This window comes from Asterias rubens, chromosome 18 (genome assembly GCF_902459465.1).
Source record: "Asterias rubens chromosome 18, eAstRub1.3, whole genome shotgun sequence".
Classification (NCBI taxonomy): domain Eukaryota; kingdom Metazoa; phylum Echinodermata; class Asteroidea; order Forcipulatida; family Asteriidae; genus Asterias; species Asterias rubens.
This window is the reverse complement of record NC_047079.1, coordinates 5,628,628-5,653,334: the sequence shown is the minus strand read 5'-3', so window position 1 is coordinate 5,653,334 and position 24,707 is coordinate 5,628,628. Positions and strand designations below refer to the sequence as shown.

The 24,707-nt window shown below is 40.0% G+C and overlaps 2 protein-coding genes across 3 annotated transcripts; both read right to left on the bottom strand.

Moving 5' to 3' along the window:
• Positions 1 to 1,699: 1,699 nt before the first annotated feature.
• LOC117302678 (sterol 24-C-methyltransferase-like) lies at positions 1,700 to 8,642 on the bottom strand. 2 transcript variants are annotated; one of them, XM_033786669.1, is made up of 5 exons: positions 8,624 to 8,642; positions 6,335 to 6,577; positions 5,047 to 5,237; positions 3,505 to 3,624; positions 1,700 to 3,190 (listed from the first exon to the last, which is right to left on the bottom strand). In XM_033786669.1, the coding sequence occupies exons 2-5, from the start codon at positions 6,529 to 6,531 to the stop codon at positions 2,619 to 2,621; spliced, it is 1,080 nt and encodes a 359-aa protein (XP_033642560.1). In that variant the 5' UTR covers positions 6,532 to 6,577; positions 8,624 to 8,642; the 3' UTR covers positions 1,700 to 2,618. The 2 variants fall into 2 exon arrangements, with proteins under 2 accessions (XP_033642560.1, XP_033642558.1); XM_033786667.1 differs by lacking the exon at positions 8,624 to 8,642 and adding an exon at positions 7,445 to 7,749.
• A 1,102-nt stretch (positions 8,643 to 9,744) lies between these two features.
• On the bottom strand, positions 9,745 to 22,981 carry LOC117302686 (high choriolytic enzyme 1-like). Its single transcript, XM_033786678.1, has 14 exons — positions 22,880 to 22,981; positions 18,189 to 18,287; positions 16,969 to 17,040; positions 16,520 to 16,547; positions 15,725 to 15,802; positions 15,393 to 15,460; positions 15,181 to 15,262; positions 14,574 to 14,691; positions 13,753 to 13,931; positions 13,016 to 13,228; positions 12,241 to 12,282; positions 11,385 to 11,522; positions 10,819 to 10,947; positions 9,745 to 10,224 (listed from the first exon to the last, which is right to left on the bottom strand). The coding sequence occupies exons 2-14, from the start codon at positions 18,249 to 18,251 to the stop codon at positions 9,998 to 10,000; spliced, it is 1,437 nt and encodes a 478-aa protein (XP_033642569.1). The 5' UTR covers positions 18,252 to 18,287; positions 22,880 to 22,981; the 3' UTR covers positions 9,745 to 9,997.
• Between the last annotated feature and the right edge of the window lie 1,726 nt (positions 22,982 to 24,707).

Here is a 24,707-nt window from a genome sequence, read left to right as displayed (position 1 = left end):
GTTTTGGTGCTGCTGATGATTGAGTTTAACACTCAGAAAAAACTAACTCCTGAATGCCGATGGGCTTGTACACAGTGGAGCCAGTGAACTGATAGGCGCGGTCTTAACATGGAATGACGTCACACTTACGAACAGGATAGTTTCAAGCCGCTCGAGTCTTGACCGACATGTCAAATTTTTGACGCTATTCTAAATATTAAGCCACACATTTAGTGTATACAATGGAAACAGTAGTTAGAATTTTAAACACTTTCTCTTTTTACCTCCGAGATGCTCCGAGTAAGGGAGTATTTTACTGTGCCAATAGACCTTATCGCAAATACCAATGCGCAAGTGCAGACTGTTGAATGAGGTGCATTGTGGGATAGATATGGATCAAATTTGATACCAGCTGGACCACAATGCACCTAATTCCAAGCTTTACGCGCGCGCCCCGGTATTTGCGAAAAGGTCTATGGCATTTCTCTCAATTTTGTAGAATACTGTTTACTACTCGAGTTAATGTCACATGAGCACTCTTTGGGAGTTGTTTGTTCTTAATTACCAATAATCTTTTTATTGAAGTATTTTAGTTTTAGGGCTAGTTGAAAAAGGTAGTGTAAACTGATATGTTTAAGATGTAACCACTGCTAGCCAACCTTGTGTTGACCTTTGACCCTGCTTAAAGGCACTGGACAATATTGGTAATTACTCAAAATAATTGTTAACATAAAAACGTAATGGGCAATAGAGAGCTGTTGGTAGTATAAAACATTGATAGAAACAGCTCCCTCTAAAGTAACGTAGTTTTTGAGAAAGAAGTAGTTTCTCACTTGGATACTAAGAACTTTGTTCAGGCCTACAGCTTTTTAATATGCATCTGTGAAAGCAAACTAATTTGTGCAAAAAGGGTTTTCTTTTGCTTTAAATATTTTCTTGCAACTTTGATGACTCGAAAAAAAAAAAAGTCCAGTGCCTTTAACATTAGTGACGGTGTTGTGCTTCATAGACCTTATCGCAAATACCAATGCGCAAGCGCAGACTGTTGAATGAGGTGCATTGTGGGATAGATAGGGATCAAATTTGGATACCAGCTAGACCACAATGCACCTAATTCCAAGCGTTACGCGCGCGCCCCGGTATTTGCGAAAAGGTCTATGGAAGGGGTGATATTGATTTGATATCGATTCAAGCACATGCGGGCTTTATATATCGTTTTAGAAGTCAAGGTTTGGATTTTGTTTTTAATATTTTGGTGCCACAGATTTCTTTGCTAGGGATTGTTCCCCTTAAACAAAAACATTTTATCCTGGGCCCAATTCAATAAAGAATAAGCACACAAACTTGCTAAGCACAGACAAATTTTTGCCGAGCAGAAACTGGCAACCAACCTAAATACCATAAGATTATTCGTAGATTAGAACTGGTTATAATAAAAAAAAATCCACATTGCACACACAAAAACTGTGTGTTGGTTTCGATTTCAGCAACACCTTTATTCCTAAGGGCGTGATGTCGAACTAGGGGCCCCGTTTCATCGAGCTAGTGCCTAAATACCATAAGATTTTTCGTAGATTAGTACTGGAACCAATTTCAAAATACTCCTGAGAAATTTCATTCGCTGTATAAAATAAGGGAGCGTTTCAAGTGACATGGTATTTTGGCTGATCAAAGAAGGAATGGACAGCGAAACACTAGATTCCACCTGAGATTCTTTTTGGTACCTAGCCTGTTAAGATCTTTTGGAAAAAAAATCCTGGGCATAATTGACCCCTATTCTGGGTCACATGTCATTTCTGAGTCAGTATATTAAGGCTGGAAGTCTGTGTCGGTCTTTAAGCAGTACTTTTTTTTAATCAGTTCTATGAGTCAGTCTGACCCACAAATGGGACCCAGAATGGGGGTCAAGTATGACCCAGGAGTTTTTTACGACAATTTTCCAAAGTGTACTTAGAAGAATAAATAACCGTATTCAATTTTACACTTCATGTGTTTTATACAGTTTATTTTACATTCAGTGTACTCATTATTTGATAAAACGAAATTCAAGAAAAATTAATCATTATGGTGCGCTTAAAAGTCGATGAAATTGATTGACCTGAGTAACTTCATTATTTATTTTAAATCTTTAGAATTGATAAACATCTTGACCTGAAATAGTCCAGGGAAGTACAAAAGTAAAAAAAGATATCATCAAAAGGATGTGTCTTCCGCAAAACCCTTTTCATAAAATTTTCATAAAATTCTTAATATAAAAAATACTTGTACTTCAAGTTATTAAAAATTATTTAAATTGTTGTTATTGTTACTCATAAGTTATCATCACGAAATTTAAAACATGACGTCATTTATGTCTGCACATCCTGAAGTGGAGTGTTTGCAGTGCATCAGTCAAAATAGAATGTGAGGTCATTATTGATGTTTGCGATAGATGTCGGCGAATACCGGAAAGGTATCAAATACAATGGCATTTTCACACAGTTTTAATGTGAGGTTAAGACTAAAGATATAGACATATTAGTCCAACTTCCACAACTTCCACATCTTTTGGCAAATGAGTGCATCACAAAACTGAATTTGACCATAAAGCCCTCTTTTACAAAGTATTTCCGTTCTGTTTCCCGTTTCACAGACACAAACTAAGACTTGAAGCACAGATAATGCAAAGATCCCCCTAGAGCCTTGGTTATGGACTTGACATGGTACCCGGCCCCCTCCAAAAGTAGAGTTGCCTTTTCCCGTCCCAAGGCGGCACCCAAGGCTGCCCCTTTCCCCTCATTCTGACTAAGACATGCAGGAATGCAGTTCATCATACTGATGGTGTACAACATACTGGCATGCTCATTCTCCTCTGAGATGTTATCTTCGAGTTTGGAATGAGCGTTGGGGTCAAGGACTGAAAGGGCACCCCCTGGTGTCAACAAACGGAGAATTTCCTTCAGGACTCTCAGCGGATCGGCCAGGTCGTGGATGACCATGTGGGCAAAAGCGTAGTCAAATTGAGACGTCCAATCGGATGGTAGGGAGCTTACATCTTGACAGCGGAATACGGTGTTGGTCAGACCCGAGACCTTCGCGACCTCTTGCGCATTCTTGATGCCCGACTCCGAGAGATCCAGCCCGTAAATGGTGCTTTTTGGAAAATGTTTGGCGAATTCCAACGTAGATGCTCCTGGACCGCAGCCGATGTCAAGCACTTTTATCCCCGACTCTGTAAAAAAGGTGATCAAGAAATCTGAGGATGTGCGCGCACGCTCAAACTGCGAAAAAGGACTGGTTTGTCTGCTGCGCGAGGGTCTCAAAAGTGCCCTACCTGAATTGCCTGCGTTTTACCCTGTTCAAGTTTTTCCTCCGTTTAAAACTGAACATTTCTTCATCATCTCATCTACACAACTACCTTAGCATCAAAGTGCTCGTCGCTTTTTCAAGAGTCAGCTGGTTTCACTACCAGAAACATTTTGTTGTTTGAAAAATAAATAAGCAAATAGAATATAAACAACAACAATGAAATTTAAATCAACATACCAAGTTTCTTCTGGACATCGGGCATCGACGCAGTAAACTCCGCCAGCTCATTTTTAAACAATGGTCCATGCATTCCATCCATCAAGTCGTCAAATTTAGAATAGTTGGAGTATGGGACACCTGCAAAACAAAAATTCAACAGGAAAAAAAAATCACCTAAGATCACTTGAAAAAAGGCAAATTTGTTTTCATCCTTAAAAAGTGTAGTTTAAAATTAACCTGTAAAAATTTCAGTTCAAAAGGTGATTGCGCTTGTACGATAACGCCAAAAATCAAGAGCGACCAATTATGTCCACGCAAGAAGAATAGTCCCTATATTTTTTACAGTTTTTATACTTTTGTTTCAACCCTGTCAGCCCCTGTACAGCTTGTAACTATTGTGTATGTCTCAAGATTTAAAATAAATAAATAATAATAAATAATAATTATTAAAACACAATCTGAGAAACATAACCCTTTTACACAACCACTTAACTTCAAAGTAAAATGTTTCTCAAAACCCTGGATACAATCGAAAGCTGCGTTGGGCGTCAAACTAAAAGTATAAATGTTTAGAGTGATTATTAAAGTTATATACCTTCCCTTTAAGAACACAAGTTTCAAGACCCGAACTAGAACCCAATCTCTGCAATCACAAACCAGTTCTGTGGGCTTTGTTTTTGAAAAGCCAAGGGCACCAAGGCATTTTCTCATTGTAAAAAGGGCACCCCCCTGCTCATGAAATAACTCATGGCTCCCACAGCAATTGCCATGGTGCACTGTGGTTTTGCTGTGGTGCCCTTTGCAAAGTTCAAGTACAAATTTAAATCTTCCTTATAGAAGTAATAATAATAAGAAGTTCCCTTACCAGAGGAAAATTGCTGTGCCCTCGTGAACGAAATTCAAGATCTGGCACCCTATGAGGAAACTGTAAAATTCTACTTCAGCATATCAAGGGCAGCAAGGCAATGACCAGGGGCATGCAGACAATCGCCTTTGTTGTCTCCATTAGGCATGCTCCAATGGGGCATTGAGGTATGCCCCATGGAGGCAAATGGAGGCAATCGCCTTCGTTGCCTCCAAGACGTTTCAGCCCTGAGAAACACCAAAGCTTGAGTTTGGTTCTCTTTACGCTCAGCCAAGACACATCAAATGATTTAAAGACAATGGACACTATTGGTAATCGTCAAAGACCAGTCTTCTCACTTGGTGTATCTCCACATATGCATAAAATAACAAACTTGTGAGAAAAAAAAAAACACCCTTGTCACACGAAGTTGTGCACTTTCCGTTGCTTGATTTTGAGACCTCAAAATCTAACTCTGAGGTCTCGAAAGCAAATTCAGGGAAAATTACCTCTTTCTCGAAAACTGCGTCACTTCAAAGGGAGCCGTTTCTCACAATGTTTTATACTATCAACAAATAAAATAATAATTATTTTGAGTAATTACCAATAGTGTCCACTGCCTTTAATATGTTATAAAACTGACAGAAGACCTCAACGACAGGCAAACTTCCCTACTGCTTCGTTTACTGTCAAACTTAAAGAACACTGTTATGTACCTGAGGGTCCGTCTTTCCTGAAGCTGTCCGCTACATCATAGAATGCTGTGGACAATGATGGGGTGCACATCGCCAATCCAGTGAACTGCGTTATAGAGTGATGACTTTTAGGAATCCAGTATGTCTCTGTTGAGGGGTCATAGTTCACTATTTTTGCAGTGACCATGGCACCAAGCCACTCTCTCACATACCTACCGAATGTCAAAGGTCAACTTTATGAGCAAAAGTTAGCAGGATACCACTCACAAATTATACATGTGACATGACAGTTTGGCAGCCAGTAACCTTATTTTGGTAAGCATAATTTTGTTGTGCTTAGCTACTTTGTGTGCTTTAAAGGAACACGTTGCCTTGGATCGGACGAGTTTGTCTATAAAAGTGGTTTGTAACCGTTTTTCTTTAAATGCATATGGTTGGAAAGATGTTTTGAAAGTAGAATACAATGATCCACACAAGTTTGCCTCGAAATTGCGTGGTTTTCCTTTTACTGTGCGAACTAACATGGCCATTTATGGGAGTAAAAAATTTGACTCCCATAAATGGCCGACCGTGTTAGTCTACGAGGTAAAAGGAAAACAGTGCAATTTAGAGGCATGTTTGTGTGGATCATTGTATTCTACTTTTACAACATCTTTCTACCCATATGCATTTTATAACAAACGGTTACACATGCTTTTCAAAGACCAACTCGACCGATCCAAGGCAACGTGTTCCTTTAAGCGGCTCTATGAAATTGAGCCCAGGTCCCTTTTTCATAGAGGACCTGCTTTATATAAGCAGCTTATAAGGGAATCAATGTGTGGTGAAGAGGTTTTCAACTAGTGTTTTAAACCAAACGAAGCCTGGTTCTTGATAATTTCACCGCTTATAAGCACAGGTGCAAGTAGGCGTGTCACGCCCATGTTTCAACACTTTTTACCGGTCATCAACAAAGGTTTATACACACCCACGTGACATGCTCTCCACCAATAGGAATAGCGAAACTGTACGAGGTATTTATGAATATTGCTTTAAAAATAGTTTCTGCTCAGCAAAAACAACCTCAATCTCAAGCTGGTCAAAATATCATGGCTCTGCTTATTGGCGATTTTTGTGCTTACGATCACCATTCTCAGCTTACATGCAAGCACCAAATTTCTGTGCTAGCTGTGTAAGCGTAGAATGCTTAGTAACGTGGAGTACGCATGCGCACACGCTAAAATTAGCTGCTTTTACGTAAATAGTCGTGAATACGACACTAGTCGCAATAGTCGCCCAAATACAGAACACCAACACAAAGAGAACTTACCGCTCTTTAAGATTCCCTGCATCTGCTATTTCTTGGCTGGTCTTGGGCGTCTCCGTGGCGATCATGACATCAAAGAGTCCTGTTTCCTTTCCCATCGCAATGGCCACACACTTGAGGCCACTGAAGGCCACGTCCATCATACGGCTGCTGAACTCTTGCTTAGAATCATCACCGGCCTGTTTGCCGCTGTCCGCCATGATTCTGGATCTGGATATTAAATATTCTCAACGCTCTAACATAAGACTAAGAGCCAAATGAGAAGAGAAGATGATGACGAAAATTCAGTATTAGGTGGGAGGGAAAACCCAAGAGAATTAGGATAACTTTCTGTCTGGTGACCACTTTTTTCACAAATTTTTACAAAAAGGGATATCTCATTGAGGTAAATTGGATTATATTATTTCGTATCGAATGAAAAAGTGGTGGCGCCATACATAAGGAAACTTTTCCAAGAATTATTCCAGGGAAAACCCACACAGTCAAGTAGGGACTGAAAACACAACCCACATATATATCTCTAGGTCGTTGGTTCGAATCTCACCCAAGTAAATAGACCTTATGCACATGACGTCATTTCAGTACGGCGCCCTCGCCTTGAGGTCAAAAGGAGGTTGTTCATAGCCAATCTATGTGCCTTTTGATTGTTTCGTCACCGTTTGACCTCAAAGATGGCGGCTGGATGACTTCAATGCATAAGGTCTACAATAGGCCAATGCCATACTAGGCTATGCATGTGATTTTTTTTCCACAGAACTCAAGAAAGTGCTATACAGTGCTAAGAAAGTGCTATACAGTGCTAAGTAAGTGTGAGGGTAAATCCATCCAATGTACAGTTTGATAATGCAATATCTAAGGAGCTGTTTATAATAAAATAAGAAAGAAGAGTGAGTGACACAGCTGTATAAAATAAAGCTAAATGCCTTTCTTCAATCTTTGTTGGTTTTATTTATATTATTATAACAAATAAATCTGCCCCAGCCAGGGGGAGTCCAACCATGGAGGTAGAATTAGCTACCTCCATGGTCCAACTTGGACTATTTCAATTTGCTACCAATGTTGCTACAATTCAAACCTAAAATTCATGTCATGACACAAATTCAGATCACTTACTTTTTATATTCGAGCTTCTGAATATAGTCGTAGTTTGAGCTTCAGTTCAGTTTTGACCATGCAGAGCGGCATGCAGAAATTGCAGTGTAATGACTGCTCTTGCACACATACCCAGTGACCTCGCTCCCTATGTAAACACGGCTCACAATCAATTCCCGGCCATGTGATAACCTGATTAGATTTGGTGTTTACGTACTACTCCATATCCCAACTTGAGAATCGTCCCAACTATAATTGATTCCAAAATGCTGACCTACCAAAAATTGAGAAGAAATCTGAAGTTTAGTTGTATGACAATGTGTCTGATTTAATTTTCAAGAGGCTGAGAGACTTCTAAATATTTTGTGAGTATTTTTGAATGTTTAGCATTTACCATTGTTTTCTATAGGAGTTGTGCACCCTTACCTGGTAGGTCTGCTGCCCTCTAGTGGCAGAGCTTTCAAAAAGTCTCCCAATGCGGTTGTCAATGGTGGGGCGGAACGAACAATGGTACAGCATAATGACAATGTCCACTGACTTAATTGGTTTGGTGATAAGATCACACGTCATGGGTCGTGTAGTTCGTCGACCCATTAGAAGACCCAATAAACAGGGAACTTCTTGGGGGTAAAACACTTCTGACATTTGCAGCTATAGCTCCGAGCTCCGTAGACTCGCCGCCGTCGTAGAGCCCGAAAGGGATTCCCAATAATAATGTGCTCGGGGAAGGGGAGGGGGGGGGGCGGGGCGGGGGAATGGCCACCCTTGCTTATCTCAGTTGAACCCAACTATTGTCAGTGCTGCGACATAATATGCCTAAATGCACAGGCCCCACCTACCCCGTATTCATCTCATGTTATATTTATTTTACATCACATTGTTTTTTTTATAGTTTTTTGGGTTTTTTCCGGGGGGCGGGGGCAATGCCACGCTCCTTGAAGTGTGCTGGTCCGTGACTCAATCAAATCCTACCGGGGTGTGGGTGCGGGCTATTTTTCTACCTCAATGGTGCGGGGGAACCTTTTATTGGAAACCACGAGATCACACATGAACGTAATTTTGCTATCGGGTTTTCTTGTATCCAACCCGCACAAAATAAATGCCTCAAAATTACAAAAAGACAAACCCAAATGGCTCAAAAATCGCCTCATGTATGCACAGACGTTTAAGACGCAATGTGGGGAAATTTATTGTACTCACGGTCAATTTGTGCACTCTCCAAATCGATGATTTATCGGCGGGTGCCACCCACCCTTTTAGTGGTGCGCCCATGCACAGCAATACGGACTTTAAAAAATATTGGGGTCGCGGTCTCCTCAACGTCACACACTTGTGCTCGGGGAAGGGGGGGGGCGGGGGGAATGGTCACGGCATTGCTTATCTCAGTTGAACCCAATTATTGTCAGTGTTGCGACATAATAGGCCTAAATGCACAGGCCCCACCTACCCCGTATTCATCTCATGTTATTAATTTATTTAACATCACATTTTTTTTTGGGGGGGGGGGGCGGGGCGGGGGCAATGCCACGCTCCATGAAGTGTGCTGGTCCGTGACTCAATCAAATCCTACTGGTGTGAGTCCATGGGAACCTTTTATTGGAAACCACGAGATCACACATAAAACATGTTTATTGGATTAGGTTAGTGTGTTTATTTTGATCTCAAGTTAACAACAAGTTCAGTAATTGTTAGACTTAACATGAAAACAGAAACTTTGAAAATTAACAAATTCTAAAGAACATATAAACTTCGAGTGACCCCTTCGCCCGTAGCGGAGTGATTCCATCTTCAAACTTCATTTCACAAAGCTTGGACGAGCCGGATTGAACTTGACATTGGCTCAAGTTTATAAAGCCTGTGTAGAGCACAAAAAAAACCTTCTAAGCACAAGATCGTTTATCATCATACACGAAAATCTTGCTTAGCGAAAACAGGTACATTGTATACGTCCATCGTGTTGCGTATACGTGTTGCGAACGACTGGTGCCCCACTCATTTTGTGCTTAGCAGAGCAATTTGTCCAGCAGTATTTTTGCTAAACAGCTTTATGAAATGGGGCCCAGTCGTAAAAACCCTCCCAAAACAGTTTTAGAGCCGTTTGTTGAAAGAGTTACAACTTGGCTGGATCACTTTTCTCTTTGGTTCATAAAACGGGTTGGTTTATCTTTACCAAAATGATCTGCTGTGCCAAGTGATGGGTAGTCTTGGTTCAAGACTCTCCTGGATTTGTCACAAGAGGGCGCGCTATCACCCCAACGCGCTATCAACCACGAACCGCTATCACGGTTCTCCTGTGATAGCGGTTCGTGGTTGATAGCGCGTTGGGGTGATAGCGCGCCCTCTTGTGACAAATCCAGGAGAGTCTTGAACCAAGACTAAGTGATGGGTCGCCCTCTTTAAATCGTTTAACCCAACTCTATTCAAACTGTTACATAACTATTTATTATTTTTTTTAACAAAAGGTATTTTATAAAAAATTAAGAAGAATTCACACAGCCTGGCTGTCCGTCAAAACTCATTAATACGTCTTATTATACAAAAAAGGCCTCAAGCTATTCACATTCTTTAAGACCGTTAGTTGAGGAAAGCCAAGAACAAGGCCTCCAAGACCAGACAAGCTGTGGCAATACCGACGGCACCAGCGCCGCCGGTGCCCCCGTCTCCGTCGCCTCCAGGCCCCTCATCCGCCCCACCGCACAGTCCACAACTCATCTTACAGAAATCGTTCATATAGGTGGGGTTGATTTCACACTCGCCGTTCTGAGCCCACATGTCACAATTCTCGTCGCGATCGGCACAAGCTTTATAGGGGAGAAACAAACGACAACATCTTGGTTATTTCATGATCTAGACGTCAAGGGTTTTCTGCAGGCACAATTTGTACACCTGCCCCTAATTTAGAAAGCCCGTTCAGGGGTCGATTTCACAAAGGTAGTCCTAACTTAGGACTAGTCCTAAGCAATGCTAAGATATAGGACCGGTCCTAAGAGGACCAGTAACTCATCCTAACTTAGGACTGGTCCTATCTCTTAGCATTGCCTAGGACTAGTCCTAAGTTAGGACTACCTTTGTGAAATCCACCCCCAGGCCGATTAGAGGCAAAACAACTTTCCGAGTACAGAATAATTGCTTTTCTTAGCAGAAAGGCATCAACAATTTAATTAAGTTTGCATTAATGTGACAGAAGGGCAATAAAAGAAAATACCGCATGAGAAGCTATTTTAATACTTTCAGTATCATTCGAGATATGCACGACGTTCTTCCTTACGATTTTTTTTTTAAAGTTCAATGGAGTTGCGGGCATGACCCCCCGAAAGTTTTACTGGAAGCTTTACTTTTTTCCAAATTGACGTTTCAGTCAGTATAGACTAAAAATAATGAAGGGCTTGACTTACATTCTGTACTTGCAACACATTGTTCACAGCTTGATTCGCAGTTGGGCAACATCCATGAAGGGTTGCGTTGACATTCTCCAGCATTGGCCCATTCAAGGCATCGCTCGTCGCTGTCGGTACACACGTTTTCTGTGAAAAATAAAAATGGCAAGAAAATGATAACGAACTAAAAGATTTAATAAAAAGAGATGCGTGTCTCTATTGTTGCAATGATGTTAACAGTGTGTGCGAAACACATTTGCAATGTTAACGATTGGAGATTTTGAAACGCTTGGCAGCAGACTTACCAGGTAAGTTTCCACCGTCTACGTAGCTCTGAGCATGCTCATTTTACCGAGAACAATGTATTTTCCTGGACTCTTTAGTGTCTGCTGCCACCTAGCGTCCCAAAAGTCTCAAATTGGTTATCTTTGGATAACACTTTGGCATGGTGCCATCTTGAATTGTAACCAAAACCGAGTCTGAAACAACAAACTAGTCTGGTTCATATTTGCAAAATGATTGTAAGCAGTCATCACGGAACATGACCAAGATGGAGACAGCATGATAAAGGTCGATAGGCTTACCTTGTGTTGTGATTATGTTTGATGAACTGGTACAAATTCGGCAGCTTCTTCGGCAGTTTACATTCATATAGTTAGGATTTCTCTGGCACTCTCCGACGCGCGCCCAGTATCCACAGTTGACATTATTATCCACGCAGTCTATGGGAATCACACACACGAAAATAAGTTAATTTTAATGATCATCAATATAGATGGATTGTAATACGCGTCATCGACCGCCATCTTTGATGAAGGATACAAGGATGCAAGTGCACGCGTGCAGTTTTGTAACACATCAAAGATGGCGGCTGATGACTCGTATTGCACTCGATCTAATTGTCTGCACTAAGAACTAAAAAGTCGCTTGCTTATTTATTTCAACAAAATCTTAAGAAGACAAAAATACATCTTGCAAGGAAACAGGATAACCCAGACACTGTTGGACGCCCCCGGACCATAATTTATTAGACAAAGTATGAAACAAAAGGATTGTCAGAAAGATGGTTACTATAAAGTCAATTCAGTGATCAAAAGAGCATTATATGAAAAATGCTTACCAAAACGGCCCCGTACTCTGTTTATTTATTCATGTTTACTCTTACTTAAAGATATGTTTTGATTTACTCCATACATGTAATTGTTGTTATTCTTTTATGAGAGTATGGAAATAAATGTATTCTTGAATTGGTTGTGGCGGGTGCCAAACTAAATTTTTGATTTGCAGATAAAAAAACAAAGTTACCAAAATCAACAGATGAATGTGTGACTTTGAACTTGTACAAAACAGGACCCCGTCCCAAATGACACATTTATGCTCAGAGAGAAACCATACATAGGCGTACATCTTTTTTAAAATTCAAGGGGGGGGGGGACTTACTATTTGTGGGTGTAGTTCCTGTTCCAGTTCCCGCATCATCACCTGAATTAAAATGAGGGTGTAAAATAAACCCCAAAATAATTAGAAAAAATGTACAGTACAGCATTGGAAAGCACTTAATAAGACCTCTGCATATACTGAGTCGGTCATCATGCAGAATCGAGATCCTGTTTTTTTTTATGTGCAAAGATTCTCTGCTGTTTTTTATAAGCAAAGACGAGACCCACGTGTCGTGCTTTCTAGAAAAAGTAAGTGGGTGTATCTATAAGACGTAACACACAATTAAACAACATTTCTTGATTATATTTTTTGTTTTTAAAGTTTAATTAAAAAGGTGACGCCGCGGATCAAAGACCATTTTATTGGGTGTCACTCGAGAGACCGCTTGTTAATGAATATTCATGAGCTTGTGTGAATAATGTTTCATGTGAACCACGTGCGAAGTTGAGGAATGGTTCATTGAAGCGAGTATATTAATTGTTTCTTGTTAATCAGTCAGTGTAGTGCTCCTGTAAATGTATTTTTTGATGTGAGACATTTTACAATTACATCTCTGAAAAAGTAGAGTTTTTTAATATTGCCATCAGAGTGGACATTTCTTATAAGGTTTGTATTCTTGAATAAAATGAAAACCAAAAGAAATCCGTGGGTATTTTTTTAACGCTATGTAGTGCCTGACACACAACGCACGAAGGCCATTTTAAAGGTCTAAAGTCAAGCCCAGACTGACGGTAGGCTTTGGTATCATCCATCAGAAGCACCTCCCCCAACTTACCACATTCGTAGTATGTATTGATTTTGAAGACGTCGATATTACTGAAGTCATTGCGGTTACCGATGGAAACTCCCGCTTGCCTGGGTTGGATGGTATCCCGTCCGTTACTCGAGAATGCATTACGTGGATAGTGCATAATGGATGCGTAATCATAGCGGGTCTGTAGCGTGTCTATTACGGTAGAGCTGTAACGCTGGAAGTTATACTCCAAACCTGCCGAATAAAAAATCAAAAAAAAAATCCAAACATTATTTTTTACTAAAAGTAACCATAAATAGTAGATAGTAAACTTACATTCTTGTTGAAGACAAGCAGGGTATACTGTTCGAAACGTCGAGACCACACCGGCTCTTTAGAGCTAACACTCCATCGAAAGAGATGGTTGTTTCCTCAAGTTTACTGTTTTGATAGTTGCTTTTTATTCTTCACACCATGCAGAGCTTCAAACACCATTGTGTTACCCTTTAATTTTCTAAAGAATTTTTGTTTCAGTGCAGTGTATGATGTCTTTCACATAAATGACCTTGGGATTTAAGACTTTCGAAGGGTTACACAAGATGCATTTAAGATATTGCATGGTGGCACTCTGGCTCAATGGATGTAACGAGCTTTTTTTAACCAAAGAGAGCATCCCAAATCAAGACTATAGTTCTCTATATATCTTCCAACTAACCTTCCAACTATTTTCCATATCTTCACATTTTAATTAACACTCTACAAATATCTCTCTTTCTTACCTCGCTGGATATTCTGAAAGAAGATGGTGACAAACTGGTCTCTGTCTGTCCTGGTCTGTTCGTGTTGGAAGCCGATGGCGTGCATCATCTCATGCATGATGGTCCCCCGTGCAAAGGTGCATGTTCCCCCGACCGACAGCTCCTGGCGCCCGCCCTGACGACCGACCGCAGAGAAACAACTGAAACAAAACATACACCAACACCACAATCGTTAAAAAAATAGTATATAATGCTTGATTTTTGTTATATATTTGTAGAGCGGTAAGTATCTATTTGCCAGGAAGAGCTTGTTCGTTAGAGAACTGTCTTTGTAGGACGGCTTTGTAGAGGTGCTGGTCACCTGTTCCTACTGGCCACTCACTGGCTTGGTATTTTTTAGCTATTTTGATTCTTTGTTTCTTTATGTATCGATTTGTATATTTATATTGTTATGCCAGTGTAAAGTCTAATAAAACTAAAACTCTCCTTGCCCTTTTGCCAAACAATGGAGGAAATTCAAACTTCATACTATGAATTAGATCAAAGTTCTTTTCATTCATGATAACATGACATCCTGTGTTATATAACCCAAGGGCCTGATCGAAGATCTCCATCCGGCATGCTTCCTGGACACCCCGTCACCCTCTGAACAAACAAGCCTATAGTTTCGGTTCAGAGTTCCAAGTGACACCCATCCACCCTTCCCTGGCCCCTTTTCGAAACTGCCGCTTCGGCTCCAGATTCAGCTCGCAGGCTAGTTTGGCCCCGCGGTTGTTAACTTAAAGTCAATTGATGTAAAGCAAAGAACACGAGCACAGACTTGAAACCAAATCTACACTTACCCCTGTCTTGGCACAATGTGTACGTAGTCTCTCTGGTTGGTCCTTGGTACCCATCGTATGCACGTTGTCTGGTGATATCTCTGGATACCACCTAAGATGCGGTTCCTCGCTCCAGAATCTACAAAGGGTAAAATGTGTTCGTTTTTAAAGGAGCAAAATGTGTATTGGCCCATGCCCAGCAGATAAAAGAGGTCAATAAACAGAATGGAAATTGGAACAAGATTGCTGGCTCTTTTAAAAGAACAACTCTGAGGTTCGAACAGACTTGATTCACCGTTCTCTTCTCTTTAAAAGTGTTTGATTGGACAACAAGTATCACGCAGCAATGTTTACATATTCATAAGTGAATACATTATTAATTTACTTATCAGGAAACTGCAGGATAGTCAAGTCCCTACCCCGCGGCGCAGAGCACAGGTTGGGGGCGTTTCCTGATAGAAAGGGACTGGAAATAAAAGGACTTTTACGGGATTGGGGCTTGAGTCAAGTCTAAGGTTCAAAAGTGGCAATAACTATAGCCGTAGTCCCAAAATAGACATTCTTTATATAGATACCCTCTTTCAAGAAAGAAAAAGTTCTACATTTTTTTTAGAACACCAGAACTCACCAAAGGTTCTATCAATAAAGTAGGGAACCACACCATTCGGCCAGCGTCGATTACGGTTCCTTGCTGCGGTTTCTTGTGGTTGCTGTAATAAGACAAGAACCCGCGAAATTAAAAGATAAATCTACACACCAATTTGGTGCAAAAATTCGGAAATGGCGGGATTCACAAACACACAATGCCGTCATCGTCAGTTTGGATATCGCTTTACTCACCGTTGCGTTATATTCGTTGATGTTGTAACCAAGGATGACGTCACCTTCAATCATTATGTTTTCAACGCCTGCGTAAATAAAATTACATAAAAGTTAAGTAGCAATATACATTTGTTTTCTTTAACTTTTGCAGATTACAGAAGAAGCTGTAATAAATTCATATTAAATGAAGATCTTGCGTTGTCGTTTCTGTTATGGTTTTTTCCCTTACAATGTTGCCTTGTTTGTATTTTCTGTACTTGTACTGTTGAGGTCGAATAAATAATAATAATAATAATAATAATAATAATAATAATAATTAGATCTGTTCTTTGTACAATGATATCACTCACCTGTTTGCATGTTGATGTTCTCTCTTAAGATTATTCCCATGCTTTCGTCTTCCTCTTCTGTGCCGAATTTTTCCATATCTGAAAGATAAGATCATTGTTAGATTTGTGCTATTGTTTCTATTTCTATTTAAGGGTTCCTCAGAATGTCCATAACGCCTGAAGTTTTAATTAAACACACGGCCAGAATTGTACCATTGTGGTGTGTAGCCTTATTGTTTACCCAAATGATGGCTCAAGACGTTTCCTTTTCTCTAAATTTGTTTTGAAAAAAAGTAAATGAACGGTTTGTGTTGAGCCAGTCGGTTAAAAAATAGGCCTAGAGCAACACAGGTAAAAAGTCATTTTATATAATCTGGAAAAAAACAATGACTAAAAGAAGGAAGAACATTGTGTTGATTCAGAAACCAGGAATAGACGCTTTTGCCATATCGTACCATATCTTGATTCAAGAAAATCCATATAACGCCACGGTTTTGTTAGACTTGTGGACAAGTCGGTAATGGTCCCACGCGAACTGCTGGTTGCCCGACTTTTACTCCCCGTTAATGGGATGGGGAGTAGAAGTCGGCAACTAGCAGCTCGCGATCTCGCCATAGCACCACCACAACTGTCCACAAGCCTACGGTTTTGCCAACAAAATGCCTTATACCAGCTTAGAAAACCACAACAAAAATATCGTTATATTACTAAAGGCTGTCCTCTAAAAACATACGAGTGGCCACAGTGTTGCCAACATGAGCAATGATGTACCTTTTATTGATTCAAAGAATGTACATCGATAACTTCAACACTTACCTTCGTAAGTCGGTACTTTAAGATCAACCTGTGAAACAAAAGGAGGAGAACAATTTAGTTTGCAAGAAAATAAAGGGAAAAACATTACCATTGTTGCGTAAAATTGTTTGCTTTCAAATGCCTGAGAAAGGCGTCATGCTTGAAGCTCTTTTTATATTCAAACTCGTCGGGTAAAGTTACCTCTTGTTCTACCACTACAAAACTTCAAATGGGAGAATGTTTTATAATATCAACAGCTCTCCAGTGCTCTTTAGCAATGGTCATTTAACTGTGGAGTAATAACCAACAGTAAAACCTGCCTTTAAGTTAAAGCGATTATTCTTGCATGTGTGATTCGTTGCAAAAACTAAGTTGGTGTTTTGGGCGAAGACTACTACTAGTTCGGGTCGTACACGACCGCTATATTAAGTTGGTTGCATGTAGAGATAATTAATACACAGATAACTCACCACAAACACAGGCATTCCATTTGGCGCTAAATCCATTGTAGCATTATCAAAATTATCAGGAATCACGGGCACCTACAACCAAAGTTTACACATAAACAATTTATTAAAATAATCAAGATCTTTTTCCGTCTGTTTATTGATTTCTTTCTCAACATTTCAGAAAGGACTTCATACAGTTTCGAATGACAAGCCAAGTAATGTTCGACGGACTATAACAATCGAAAAAGTTGCTTGGTAGCCGTATTAATAAGGTTTTTAAGAGAGGAAAATTAAAGTCACCTGGAAGTGGTATTTTTTCAAAATTAAAGCTTTTGTCACATGTGTTCTGATGAGTGGAATGTGAATAAACAGTTAACTAAGGTTTTAAAAAATCAGTTCTTATGTTATTTACAAATTTAAGAGTAGACCCCGACCCGAGAGGGCGCTGTTCGTGACGTCAATCGAGGCAGACTTTGCCTGTAATGCGTAGAGTATACACAATTGCAAAGTACATGTACGGACCAAGTCGTGAGTTTGTACGTTTAAAAAAAAAATGCCGACCAGGTGTATTGCTGCTGAATGCAGAAAAACACTTTTTGAAATGTTCCAACTCACGACTTGGACGTACATGTACTTTGCACGTGTGTTTACTATCTTTGCAGGCAAAGTCTGCCTCGATTGACGTCACAAAAGGGGTAGGCGGAGTCAGCCCCCCAAACAACTTTATATATTTTTAAACATATAAATCGTGACAAACAATTACCAAAAAAAATTGTTTTATTGTTCGTAAGCATTTTACTCTTATGTTTGAAACCAAAAAAAATATATTTCCAGGTGACTTTAAACTAGAAAGAATATCAATATTGGCGGTATTTTTTGCAAAATATGAACTGTATCCCCTGATAACCCGCTCCCCAAAACATAGGATTCGGACTGCCTCTATACTGGTCCAGTTCCTCGTCCTGGTCTTGATACTGACCGTGATCAGCTACCGGGGAATCTCGGTAGTCTATAGTTGGTAAGACCATAGAGGAAGAAATATACCTATTTCTTTCTCCATGATAGGACACCGCTATAGAATTGCAAGGGTCGCGGGTTCGAATCCCACCCGAATAATATGATATTTGTTCACAGGACTCGGGAAAGTACTGAGTACAATACAGAGTGCTATAACACACATCGGTGCATGGGTAAAACCAAAATGAACTTTACTTTTGACAATAAACAAACTTAATACATACCGGTAAAGCATGGCTAGCACAGACCAAGAGCAGGCTTAGCACCACTTTTCCCACCACGTCCATATCGAAGGCAATCGTCACTCCTGGACAATCAGCAAACTATTGCAAAATGGAAGTAACAAGCCAAAACAATACAACTTCAAGTGTACACAAATTATAACAAAAAAAAACTTATAGTGTGAAATCTACCATCGATGTGATGACCACTCGATCGAAATATACAATAGCTCTGGAGGAGATGTTTGGCCCTTATATAATAGTTGCTTCATCAAAAGGGAGGAAGGATGTCACAGCCTACCATTTCCTTTAGGACAAAAGACCCGTGATTAAGATACCCGCAGTGAAATCCAGTGTAAGACGATTTCCGCTAAATCACCTTGCTATAGTGCTTCACCATGTTTGGGTATTTTATTTCAATTAAGGCATGAAAGTGCAAAAAAGCATAGGCCTATTACGTGCGGATTGCATTTTAGGTTTCTGTTTATTAAAATTGCCATTGTCCTATTGCTTTTCAATGGGGGAATTTATGTTCTTCTAAATCGATTAAACATCAGGAACTTATTTTTTTGAGGATGGCAATTTTGATTTACAGAAAAACTACGTGCGGACACGTGCCTTGCCGCAATCGCCAAAATTTGTCATCATCAACTTCAGTTTTGACCATTACTCAGTTTTCTTTGTTTTTAGTTTTCAAGTTTCATTGAGTTATATACACATATTGTACATAATAATATTAACATTTCCCGAACATGACCACCCCCCCCCCAAAAAAAAAAGAGAAGAAAAAAAAGAGTTATAAACCTTTGTAAGTTTAACCCAAACCCAAAATCGAAATAAAACCTAAACAAAAATGGTAAAACCAGCCCTAGAACACAAAATTGACCCCATCCCGAACTCAAACGCAATCAAGAATACGATATATACATGAATAGCTCCAGTAGAAATTCACAATTTCTTCATATAGGAAACGGAGGAAATGCCTCGGTGCCCAGCAGTCGATTTCAAGAAACGCTAAATCAATCCAATTTCTGAGTTAGGACGAGTAACTCGTTCCATCTTGGTGCCCCTGTCCTTTCAAAAACGAAGCATACAGGGCTGATTTTGTATCGCCTAAAAGTGGAGAGGGAGAACAAAAATGAAAACTTCCCTGCAGAAATTGATGGCATTTACTATCAATAATTTCACTGTCTTTGCAGCGGAAATCATGCACGATTAAGTTTCCTTTGATGGAGTGGGTGTTTAGAGAACTGACTCGACAATAAAAAGTTCAGGACACATGATTCTTAGTTGACTCGTGGGTTGATAAAGAAAGAGTCAAGCCGTAATGATAAAGCAAAAAAAAGAAAAAAGGAAAACCACCCGTCCAAGAACGGTCATCACATAATTAAAAAACCGCGGTGTTAAAATTGACACCATTGTTAGTAGTTCATAACTACCAAAAACAAGAACACGAATTATCCCATAATGGGTGATACAAAAAAAAAAAAAAAAATTCTGTCAGCACAATAGCATTTGTCATTTTCAGGTATGGTGGACACAATACACTATGGTTTTGAATTTGTTAGTAGGCCTATTAGGCCCCTACACCCAATTCAAACAGTGCACTCCTATCATGATAACTCCATGTTCCCATAGTGTCCACCATACAGCGGCGTATAGCTTTCAGTTTGGGGTGTGGGGGTTGTCTCAGCGGTTTGGGTGGGCGGAGATTGGCACGGGCATTAATCGTAGGACATGTGTGTGCCCCCCCCCCTCCCCCACCTCCCAAGCCTTGTTCACATTGTAGCTCTTATCCCTATGAAACACAGCCCGGGGAGGACCGCGACTTTGTTTTACCCCACGGTTAGGCCCCTACCGACGCTCTCTCGCACTGGAGTGATATATTCCGCAGGGTTCCGGTTGCACGTGTCAAGACTAGACCCCTACTCCAGAGCAGGGGTGGCTTTTCCAAGGGGATACACCCATTTTCCGGGGCAGACAGAGGGCCAACGAGGGGTAAAGCGACCATAGTGTGAAAAGGCCGGCCGTTTTTCCCCCGGGGCGACCCTGGGGATTAGAGTAGTGTGAATGGTACGCCACTGGGGTAGCAAAAGTCCGAATTCAATCGTAGCATTTTTGTATTAATTATTTATAAATTTATTGATTGAATAACCAAAAGCGGTTAAAAGCCTATAACAGGTATCGTCAAGTACAAGAAAAATAATAAAAACAAAGAAATTAGAAAGCACCGAAAACATTTGTTGTTTCAACCGTTTGTGGCCAAAGAGCAGGGGTTGAAACGGAAGCCCAAGCTCATCCGTTAGTCAATAATGTACGCACATCGAACAATAGGTGATGAGGTTGAATGATGTTATCATTACAACCAGACAGCAATGGGTTCAACTGGAAATATGTCACGCCAGATTATCAGATTTACACGCAAGGTTAACAAAATGCTGTCACTTTGTTTCGGCTACCGTAGCCTTTAGTCAAGGCGCTCGCGGCACCCCCAGATGTCAAGCACGACCCCAGGTATCACGCAAGAAAAAAGACCAGCGCCACGAAATGGCGTGCCGTGTTTAGTTCACGATGTATAAAGGGAAAACCATGCAATTTCTAGGCATATAATATTGTGTGGATCTTTATATTTTACTTTTAAAACAGCTTTCTAACCAGGCATATGCATTTTATAACAACAAATTTCAAACTCGCCCGATCCAAGGCGTGCCCCTTTAAAAAATGGCATGATAATTATATAGACCTTTCTTTTGCAACGTCACAGCTCGAGTTTTTGCCAACCCAGATTGAAAAACTATGGAAAGCCATAAATGCAAATCAAAAACAGATCGCTACTGTAATAAGTAACAAGTAACACATTATTCAAACATTATGTTACAACCCGAGTTTTTGCCAACTCAGATTGAAAAACTATGGAAAGCCATGAATGCAAATCAAAAACAGATCGCTACTGTAACAAGTAACAACACATATTCAAACATTATGTTGATTTTGTTAAAAATAAAACAATTAATTATGGGAGGTTTTATAATTGAAATTTGCGGAAAATTGTGAATTTGGTGAAAACATCTGTTAGTATGATTGAGTTTTGTTTACTAACATTCGACCTATCAACAAAATAAAGGTCTATACGTCGAGAGGAACAAAGCAACTTGAGGTCGGAGGAAAAGTACTTTAAAGGTCCACTTTATTGTCACTTAACTGTTCCCCAGGCAATCCCAATCTACAGGCAATCCTAGCTAATGCGGTTGGTGGGACGGGTCTCAACTACAGTTGATGAGTTGGGACAGAACAACCAAGTAGTTTACTGTTATTGAAGTCAATGGTTCTTTTCAGAACCGCCCCAACTCATTTAGAGATTATTATTGTGTACCGCAAACCTTTCTTTATTGTATTTCCACCATGCACAGTTTCAAATGCTACTTGTCAACAGACTGCCTGTTAATGAAGTGTTGATAAAGTGCCACCTGACTATATTAGTGAGATAACAGACGGTTCCGCTGTCGATGATGTTTGGGCTTCTTGTGATGGACGTGCGTGTGAGTAGCAAATGTTATTGGCGTGATCGTTTCCTCACCTCGCTATTTAGTCAAGCGGGTCAACAAAGGTCAGTATAGATGGAGGGTAATCCTCCACGGTAAGCCTACTAAGCCAATTTGCAGTAATTAGTGACCAAACATTGCGCTGTTGGGCACATGGCAATTTTTAAATTTGCGCGGTGTACCACGAACTGTAAGTCAAGAAAATCAACTTGACAACGTGTACGCCCAAACAACGAAATTACGAAGGGACATGACGGGCGCCCCATTGATCGTACCAATGATAACTCAGTCACGTTAAATGAATTAGCAATGTCTAAATCAATGTCAAAATCTTTTTAAAGGCAGAGGACACTATTGGTTATTGTCAAAGACCAGTATTCTCACTTGCTATATCTCAACCTTTGCACAAAATAACCAACCTGTGAAAATTTGAGCTCAGATATCGGTCATCGAAGTTGCGAGATAATAATGAAAGAAAAAACACCCTTGTCATACGAAATTGTGTGCTTTCAGATGCTTGATTTCGAGACCTCAAATTCAAAATCTGAGGCCTCGAAATCATATTAGTTGCAAATTACTTCTTTTCAAAATTTATGTTACTTCAGAGGGAGCCGTTTCTCACAATATTTTATACTATCAACCTCTCCCCATTACTCGTTACCAAGTAAGGTTTTATGCTAATAATTATTTTGAGTAATTACCAATAGTGTCCACTGCCTTTAAAGGCAGTGGACACTATTGGTAATTGTCAAAGACCAGTCTTCTCACTTGGTGTATCTCAACATATGCATAAAATAACCAACCTGTGAAAATTTGAGCTCAATTGGTCGTCGAAGTTGCGAGATAACTATGAAAGAAAAAACACCCTTGTCACACGAAGTTGGGTGCTTTCAGATGATTGATTTCGAGACCTCATCTCGAAATCAAATTCGTGGAAAACTAGTTCTTTCTCGAAAACTAAGTCACTTCAGAGGGAGCCGTTTCTCACAATGTTTTATACTATCAACCTCTCCCCATTACTCGTAATCAAGAAAGGTTTTATGATAATAATCATTTTGAGTAATTACCAATAGTGTCCACTGCCTTGGAGGTAAATAAACATTCTTTATTATAAATGCGCATATTGATATAATAAAATAAAGGTATACTCACTGTAGATCGAGCAGATCAGCAACCAACTAAAGGTACAAAATAGGTAGTTTTTCTCTCCCTGGTTCTATGGGCAACCGTACCGTTCAGCTTTTCAAATTAAGTTGTTGCTGGCCAGCCGCGCTCTCCATGGTTCACAACGAGCCACATAGGGACGCCACAGTCACTTTGCATAAACACAAAGAACTATTCTTAAAAACCAAACCATCCAGCTCGTTCACTCGTGATACCATGGCTTTCTGGAACACCATGGAGGAAGGAATTGCATACACAAAGCGAAAACAAAGTAGAGTGCCAAATGCAAGGATGTCATGTTTAAAACCATTTCAGTAATTCTAGTCCCTTCATACATTGGCATCCACAATGAAACGCTATACCTTAACAGCAGTGGACACTATTGGCAATTACTCAAAATAATTAGTGGCATAAAACCTTTCTTGGTAACGAGTAATGGGGAGCTGTTGATAGTATAATACATTGTGAGAAACGGCTCCCTCTCTCTGAAGAAACGTAGTTTTCGAGAAAGAAGTATTTTTTTCACGAATTTGATTTCAAGACCTCAGATTTAGAATTTGTTTTGGGGTCTCGAAATCAAGCATCTGAAAGCACACAATTTCGTGTGACAAGGGTGTTTTTTCTTCAATGTTATCTCGCAACTTCGATGACCGATTGGGCTCAAATTTTTACAGGTTTGTTATTTTATGCAGATGTTGAGTACAAGTGAGAAGACTGGTCTTTGACAATTACCAATAGTGTTCAGTGTCTTTAACATAAATAACAATCACACCATCTTAAACGCAACATGCGTGGCGCCGCTCACCATGGGTGTACCCGTGCCCTGCTAAACAAATTGTCGACGCCGTTATAATATATTTTGTAGGCCCCTCATTGACAGATTTGAGAGCCCGGTTATTGACTTCCAACTGGAGGTAATTTGGATGACATTAGCGGGGTTTTTTTATTGAGAGGGAAAATAACTCGACGGGCCCTGAGACTCTCCATATCAAATTGAGCAAAAGATAAAAGGTCAAGAGTCAATGCATACTTTTCCTTTTACTGTAAAAAGCGGCGAGACTTCCAAGTATTGTTCGTGTATTTTTGAACATTTCGCATTTTGCACCGTATTCTATGTTGAATGTATTTAATGGGCCAATGGTCAAACTTCTTTAGACCAAATAAGTGAGGGCGCCCTACGTTACTGACGTCATGAGCGTACAGTACACAAACTTTAAGACATGGTAAACTCTTTTACTGTTTCATTTTACTGTATGGAATAACTTTATTTGTACATCTTCTTTCTACAGCAGCACAACTTTTGATAGGAAAAAAAAAACAGTCACCAAAATATTTGGCATCCACTTTTAACCAATGCATAAACATTGGCTTTTCGTTTCATACAGGGGTAAAAAACAACAAATATATAACAAGTTGTAAATGTTGACCAATTTCTCTAGCTTTCATTTCGGTTGTTCAATAATTTCTTGATGATGATTTTGTTGTAACAAAGCAAATAAATTTGTTTGGATAAGTTAAACACCCGCTCTGAAATGCTCCAAACTTGCGCAGGTGTGAGCTTGACTTTTGGAACATCCCATTTCACTTTCAGGTAAAGAATTTCACTACATAGAAGGGTGAAGCAAGAGTGTACCTAGCCGTGGAGGGGGTTGGAGGGGCGGGGGGGGGGGGGGGGGCACACAGCATGCAATCAATCAAGTATAAACAGTTCCCACTTGACATTAAACTATTGGATGCCTAGAAGTGTTAAGACGCTTGACTCAGCTCAAAGCCAAAAGCCAAGTTTCCAAAACAGGGCCTAATTTCATACAACCTG